Below are 8,224 nucleotides of genomic sequence, written 5' to 3'. Positions count from 1 at the left end.
GTGAACAGGGCACTCCCAGCACTCTCATCATAGAGACACAAACCGCAACTGCTCCATCACCTTGGTGGAAGAACATGACCCTGCTCTGTCACCAAAGTAACGGGCCCCACCCCTAGCTCTGGCACTACAGCGGTTGCCTCCACCCTCGATCTGGCACCATGGCAGCAGACTCTGGCAATGGTTGGTGGAAGTGTGAAAGAAAATGACAAGCTGCTGGAAATAACCAGTCATTTCTTTATTTAATTCATAGAACAATTTGAGAAAAGGGATATGTCAGCACATTCTTCAACTGCTCTCTGAACTGAGTCTGGGTCAGTGCATAAATCGTTGTGTTTGTGCAGCAACTCAGGAGCTGCAGCATGAAACCCAATTGTATCAGAGAAACAGGTACTGATGGAGCCGCCGGCTCCAAATCCTGTATTCTTTGCCACATCGTATTCACCATTAACACAGCCCATAAGAGTATGAAATTGGCCGAGATAACGAGCAGCAAAATTATGGATTTCCTTCGATTCTCCAGCTCTGGGTCTCTGCGACACTCCCTACTGCTGTGGGCTCGGAGTCTCCTGCGACCTCTGCTGCTCACAAAAATGTGTCGGATGGTGAAAGCATTGAGCAGCAGAATCACCACAAATGGGACACAAGGGGTTAGAATGTGATGGAGGAGCTCGATTGTTGCCCAGACATGAGAGAAATAAACATACATATTTGCATAACAAAACCAGGGTCTGTTCGCCTTCGAGTACCAACCTGTCAACATAAAATACCAGAAAATGTTCTTTAAGCAGCTCAGCACATTCACAGTTCCCAGAACCACAGCCGCCGTTTTCTCGGTGCAATATTTAATTTTCAGCTTCTGGCAGCAAATGGCCACAAATCGATCAAAGGTGAAGGTGACCGTAAACCAAACAGAGCAGTCTGTAGCTGCATGAAGCAGGACAGCGTGGATATTACACATGCGTACGGTCAACAGGAATTGAAACTGTCTTGGATAAACAATGGGAATGTGCCTCAATATAAGGTCGAGGATAATGACGAGTAGATCCACCGCTGCCATGGCCACTAAGTAGCGAGTGACACATTTGGAGAGACCGCACTTTCCCCGAGACAGGATCACAATTGTCATCAAGTTAACTGTGAGGAAGTGCAACAAACCAAGAAATTATACATCAGGCTGCTCGCAAAGTTAACATTTTTGACTGAATACATATCGAGAGTTACAGATGTGTTCCTGTGCCCAATGATGCATTTAAATGGGTATACGTAAAAAAAAACTGAATGGTTCTTATTGGCTGGAAGGCGGAAGAGATTAAATTGGAAAGGGGTTATGCTGAACTGAAATTGCTGAACTCAGTATTGATCAAAATCCTGCAATCCCTCCTTTCCCATGCCGAGTTTAAAAGCAGTCCAAGTTCCAGCGAATTTCACTGATCTAAAACACATTTTCCTGTTTCTTTCTCCACAGATGCTGCCAGCCCTGTCGAGTCGTTTCATCATTTTCTGTTATTATTCCAGATTTGTGGCTTCTGCAGCAATCTTGTACATAAAGTTAAATGTTGGACTGACTGAGAGATTCCTTCAACAGTGACAGGCAGCATATAATTCACTCATTCCAAAACAATTATTGGACATGAGTCCACTAAAAAAAAAATCAAAGAAACAATTAATCCGAATTGTCGCTAAATTAACTGTAAACTGGGGAGTAAAAATAACAGTTGAAAGGAGTTTAGTATGACATTTGAGCATCAGTGATCACTGTCAGTGGCGGACCTTCTTTAGTTCCTGTGACAGAGCGGTCTGTTGGAGATAGGGTTTAAATGAAATAATCCTGATTTGTTTAGGAAATAGAGTTAAAATATGGATTGAATGTGGAATCAGGAATGGATTAATGGGAAATAAAATAGCAGTATTAAATTAAACATAAACACGATCGATGCTGGGACCCCTGCTGCTTGTACTGCACATTAATGTTTTAGATGTGAATATAGGAGGTATGATCAATAATTTCAAAGATGACACGAATATTGGTGGTGTCATAAATAATGAGGAGGAAAGCCTTAGATTGCAGGACGATATAAATGGGCTGGTAAGATGGGCAGAGCAGTGGAAAATGTAATTTAATCCTGAGAAGTGTGAGGTGATGCAACTTGGGGGAACAAAAAAGACAATGGAATATACAATGGGTGGTAGGACCCTCGGAAGTACAGAGGGTCAGGGGGACCTTGGTGTACTTGTCCATAGATCACTGAAGGCAGCAGCATAGGTAGATAAGGTGGTTAGGAAGGCATATGGGATAATTGCTGAGGCATAGAATATAAGAGCAGGGAGGTTATGATGGAGCTGTCTAAAACACGAGATAAGCCACAGCTGGAGTACTGTGTACAGTTCTGGGCACCACACTATCGGAAGGATGTGACTGCACTGGAGTGGGAGCAGAGGAGATTCACCAGGATGTTGCCTGGGCTGGAGCATTTCAGCTGTGAAGAGAGACTGGATAGGCTAGAGTTGTTGTCCTTAGAGCTACTTCACGATAAAACATCCACAATGTATTAACCATTGAACTCAAGCTTGTCTTGTAACGTATTGCTGCCAAAACAATAAAACAATTAATGACTTCAAAAGGAAATTGGTTGGCCACTTGAAGGAAATAGACCTGCAGGGCTATAGGAATTGAATGGGGCAGTGGGGACAGACTGATTAGCTCTGTGGAGAGCCGGCATGGAGTCGATGGGCCGACAACTCTGCTTTTGTGCAGTAAAATATACTATCACTCAATGACAGCATAGCATTCTCCCTCGATAAGCAACATTCTGGTTCGCTCTGGAGATGCAAAGATGGTGAGAATGGCTGACTGCCTCAGATTGAAGCTGCTGTCGCTACTGCCAGGATAGTGAACCTTCAGCAACTTTCAGCAACGTTTGCACAGTCACAAATCAAGTGCACATTAATCGAAAAGAGTTGTTCATTTCCTTTACCACTCCTCTTTGACATTGGATTCCGCAGAGCCACATGAACCATCTGGAACTCCACTGCTTTCGCAAAACCATGGGATCTCTTATCCTGTATTCTCTGTGAGGGAGAAAACGATGTTTTCTTTTCACCTGGCCTGGATGCCCTCTGTCATCTCCCGAATGCATCCATGTACACACATTGGGATGTGTTGGATATGTTGCTCCCCCACCGCCTGGAAAGTTGTCTATGCAGAGAATGGTCTTATCTGCCACTGACAGCTCTGTCTTGGCTTTGGTGTGAGACTCCAGACTATGTTGATGGAGGCTGCACATCTCTGTGACCACCTCCTTGTTGAATCGGAGTTACCACGTGTACAAATCTTGCATTAGGTGTTGGTAGGAAACGTGCTCTTGAAAATCTCGGGTTGTCCAGCGCAGATTCCGCCAATGCCTTCCTCTTCGCAGAGCTTTCCTTTTCTGCAGCTTCTGCTCCATTTCTTGTCGATCAATATGCGCTGTTAATGCAGTCTCCATATTTCATCCAGAGTTGGGTGAACACTTCCTCAGCCCTCCCTAATTGTATGCAGCAGTTCACAAACTCAACCTCCAGAAAACAATCTGCAGCACCTTAAATAACTTGGCATTAGCAGAGGGAATTCAATAGCTCCTCACCTTTCAGGGCATTTAAGTGGTCATTGGATAGACATATGGATGAAAATGGAATAGTGTAGGACAGATGGTTTCACAGGTCGGCGCAACATCGAGGGCTGAAGGGCCTGTACTGCGCTGCAATGTTCTAATTCTAATTCGTATTAGCATGGATGCCTGGAACATGCAGAGACAGACCAAATTTCAAAGAAGTGCGTCAAGGTTGTTGGAGGACCCTGCCCAACACGGATAACCACACGGGATATGCCAGGTGTGGCTGGCAGCTTGTCCTGCACCATATTGTGTTTTATAATCTTTGCAGCACCAGCAAAATAGATTCATCCTTCTGTGAAGCCCAGAATCATGGCCATGGAGAGATACAGATGAAAAGAAGTAATCTTTCAAAAGACATTTGCGATAAATACTGAAAAGGAACAACTCACAGGGATATGGGAAATGGACAGAGGTTTTAGGAGTAATAGGAGGGGCGAGGACATGGAGGGGTTCAAACACAAGGATGGGAATAGGAAAATTGAGGTGCTGCTAGACCAGGAACCAATGCATTTCGCTGAGAACATGTGGATGGGTGCATGTTGTTTGGTGTGATTTAGTATTAGTGACTTGAATCTCCTGTGGTGTAAGAGAGGTTGTACCTGTGAATCTCACCAGTATAGTTTTGGAATAGGCGAATCTGGATTTAAGAAAAGCAATGATAAGGGTTTATACAACGGATGGGCTGAGGTAGATTGCGATATTTTGCAGGTGGTAGGATTCAGTATTGATAGCGGCGATAATATGTGATTTGAAGTCAGCTGAGGATCAAAATGATTGCCCAGGTTGCAAACAGTTGCTCCAGCCTCAGATATTGTCAAGTGAGGGGGATTGAGTCTTTGGTTAGCATGTTGACTTTGTACCAGGAATCAAAGAAATGGCTTCCATTTCCTCAATATTTAAACAACAAAGATTTGTAATAGAATGAATCATGGTTTATAGATATAATAACTGGACTGAGAGACTTACCAGGGACACCAATTATAGCAAGGATGGGATAGTAAATGTGTTGAATAATCACAAGTGCATATTTGATCCGGAATTCTAATGTTAGCCAATGATAATATGCAGAAAGAAAATAAAACAAATAGGTTATACTTCTGCTCATTGCTGCCGTATTCCAATCTTCCATTCTCAGATTCTGATCAACTGTTGTAACTTTCCAGACTTCTGATCCCAGATTCGGGTCCATTGTTGTCGCATTCCAGTCCATTGTTCCCAGATCCTGGCCCATTGTCGCAATAATCCAAAATATTCTTCTCAGATTCTGACCTATCCTCTCCCTCTCTCTGTAGCCACTGAACCCTGTTATCACCGGGGATGATGCTAACGTTGACACAATGGGATAACACATTGCAAAGAGTCCTTTATTAATGGAACAAGGAATCCCCCCAGTGACACAATTAGTGACAATGGAGACAGATATTAATTACAGTCACTGAACAAACAAGTTCAGTTAATCTCTTTCAACGCAACACATTTTCATTGAGTCGTAGAGATATACAGCACAGAAAGAGGCCCGTCGACCATTCGTGTCAGTGCCAGCCATCAAGCATGTAGCTATTTCAATTATATCATATCTCCCCTCAGCCTACTGTGCTTTAAGGAAAACAACCCTAGCCTTTTCAGTCTCTCTGCATAGCTGAAATTCTCCAGCCCAGGCAACATCCTGGAGAATCTCATCTGCACCCTCTCCAGTGCAATCACATCTTTCCTATGGCGTGGGGCCAAGAAATGAACAAAGTACCCCAGCTGTGGCCTAACTAGCGTTTTATACAGCTCCCTCATATATTGTATGCCTGGGCTAATAAAGGCACGTATACCATATGCTTTCCTCATCACCTTATCTACCTGTGCTGCCGACTTCATTGATCTAAGGACAAGAATACCAAGGTCCCACTGACCCTCTGTACTTCCTAGGGTCCTACTACCCATTGTATATTCTCTTGACATGGTAGTCCTCCCACACTGCATCACCTCACACTTCTCAGGATTATATTCTATTTGCCACTGCTCCACCCATTTTACCAGCCAATCTATATCGTGTTGCAATCTAAGGCTTTCCTCCTCACTATTTACAGCACCACCAATTTTCGTGTCATCTGTGAACATATTGATCATACCACCTGTTTCCAAGCATAAATCATTAATGTACACTACAAACAGCAAGGGATCCAGCACCGATCCCTATGGTGCACCACTGGCCACAGTCTTCCACTCGTAAAGCCAACCCTCGACAATATCCCTCTGCTTTCTGCCACTAAACCTATTTTGGATCGAATTTACCAAGTTGCTCTGGATACCATGAGCTCTTATATTCTTAACCAATCTCCCATGTGGGACCTTATCAAACGCCTTACTGAAGTCCATGTCGACTACAGCAACTGCTTTGCCCTCACCTACACATCTCGTCACCTCCTCTAAAAATTCAATCAAGTTAGTTAGACAAGATATCCCCTGACAAAGCCATGCTGACTATCCCTGATTAATCCTTACCTGTCCAAGTGGAGATTAATTCTGTCCCTCAGAGCTTTTTCCAGTAGTTTCCCAACCACTGATGTTAGACGTACCGGCCTTTAATTACCTGATTTATCCCACGATGTTGTGCCGAACCTTTAACCTACTCTAAGATCAAACTAACTACCTACCCTTCATTCTACCATCATCCATATACCTATCCAAGAGTAGCTTAAATGTCCCGAATATATCTGCTTCTACTACCACCGCTGCAGCGCATTCCACGCACCCACCACTCTCTGTGTAAAGAACCTACCTCTGACATCTCCCCGAAACCGTCCTCCAATCACCTTAAAATTATGCCCCCTGGTGATAGCCCTTTCCATCCTGGGAAAAAGTATCTGGCTATCCACTCTATCTATGCCTCTCATCATCTTGTACCCCTCTATCAAGTCACCTCTCATCCTTCTTCGCTCCAATGAGAAAAGCCCTAGCTCCCTCAATCTTTCTTCATAAGACATGCCTTCCAGTCCAGGCAGCATCCTGGTAAATCTCCTCTGCACCCTCTCTAAAGCTTCCACATCCTTCCTATAATGAGGCGACTAGAACTCAACACAATATTCCAAGTGTGGTCGAACCAGGGCCTTATAGAGCTGCAGCATAACCTCGTGGCTCTTAAACTCAATCCCCCTGTTAATGAAAGCCAACACACCATACGCCTTCTTAACAACCCTATCAACTTGGGTGGCAACTTTGAGGGATCTATGGACATGGACCCCAAGATCCCTCTGTTCCTCCACACTACCAAGAATCCTGTCTTTAAGCCTGTATTCTGCATTAAGATTCGACCTTCCAAAATGAATCACTTCACACTTTTCCAGGTTGAACTCCATCTGCCACTTCTCAGCCCAGCTCTGCATTCTGTCAATGTCCCGTTGCAACTTGGAACAGCCTTCCACACTATCCACAACTCCAGCAACCTTCGTGTCATCGGCAAACTTGCTAACCCAGCCTTCCACTTCCTCATCGAAGTCATTTATAAAAATCACAAAGAGCAGAGGTCCCAGAACAGATCCTTGCGGAACACCACTGGTCACCGAGCTCCATGCTGAATACTTTCCATCTCCTCCCACCCTCTGACTTCTATGGGCCAGCCAATTTTGTATCCAGACAGCCAACTTTCCCTGAATCCCATGCCTCCTTACTTTCTGAATGAGCCGACCATGGGGAACCTTATCAAACCTCTTGTACCTCTCCTGTGAACAGAGAATATCTGAAAATTTCTGTCAGTGCCCCTGAAATCTCGTCCCTCGCCTTTCCTTTTGTCACTCAATAAAGTAAAATATTGACCCAATCCACATGGGATGTATGACAGTTGCTCAGTGAAGGAATGGTGGAAACAGCAGAGTCACCAGATAGAAAATTTCAATCTTCCTTGGCTGTCGGAGGCAGCAGAGTACTGGAGGACTGGAGGAGAGAAGCAGAAGAACGGACAGCAAGCCAGCTACAGACGCATCAAACAGTGAGTATGAGGTAAAAGGTGTTATGTCAGACTGGTGGAAGTCTGGAAGTGGTGTTCCACATTGACCAACGCTGGGAACAGTATCGTTCACCAGTTACATAAAAAATGAAGCACAATTTGCAACTTTGCTGACAAATCCACACTGAGAATATAGTTAATAAAGAAGAAGAATGCAACAAAGTAGCGAATTCATTAAAAATTATGTTTATAAACGTTAATAATGGACAATTGGACAGCAAATTAATTTCAATATAATGATATGTGAGGACTTTTGGTCAGAAGAATCAGGTTCTGAAATGCACCTTAGAACATAAGTGCATGAATAGGGTAGAGAGGAACAGGTAATCAGAGATAATGAGTTCAAATTAAAATTTAAAAGAGCAAACATGAAAGGTCACAGACCTAAAAAGTTAACTCTGTTTCTCACTCCACAGATGCTGCCAGACTTATTGAGTATTTCCAGGACTTTCTGTTTATTGAACTGGATTTCTCTTCGAAAGAAATGGAATTGAAAAAGCAGAGCTGATATTAAACTAATACAGAACCTTTGTTACACAACACTTAGCGTACAATGTGCAGTTCTGGTCTCCATGTT

The 8,224-nt window shown here is 43.7% G+C and overlaps 1 protein-coding gene across 1 annotated transcript; it reads right to left on the bottom strand.

Annotated features, from left to right (window-relative positions):
* Positions 1-244: 244 nt before the first annotated feature.
* LOC137358334 (probable G-protein coupled receptor 139) lies at positions 245-4,884 on the bottom strand. The gene is made up of 2 exons (XM_068024277.1): positions 4,620-4,884; positions 245-1,134 (listed from the first exon to the last, which is right to left on the bottom strand). The coding sequence occupies exons 1-2, from the start codon at positions 4,882-4,884 to the stop codon at positions 245-247; spliced, it is 1,155 nt and encodes a 384-aa protein (XP_067880378.1).
* Positions 4,885-8,224: the final 3,340 nt, after the last annotated feature.

Source organism: Heterodontus francisci, chromosome 49 (assembly GCF_036365525.1).
Source record: "Heterodontus francisci isolate sHetFra1 chromosome 49, sHetFra1.hap1, whole genome shotgun sequence".
NCBI classification, from domain to species: Eukaryota; Metazoa; Chordata; class Chondrichthyes; order Heterodontiformes; family Heterodontidae; genus Heterodontus; species Heterodontus francisci.
The sequence above is the reverse complement of the archived record's forward strand: the minus strand, read 5'-3'. Positions and strand labels throughout refer to the sequence as shown.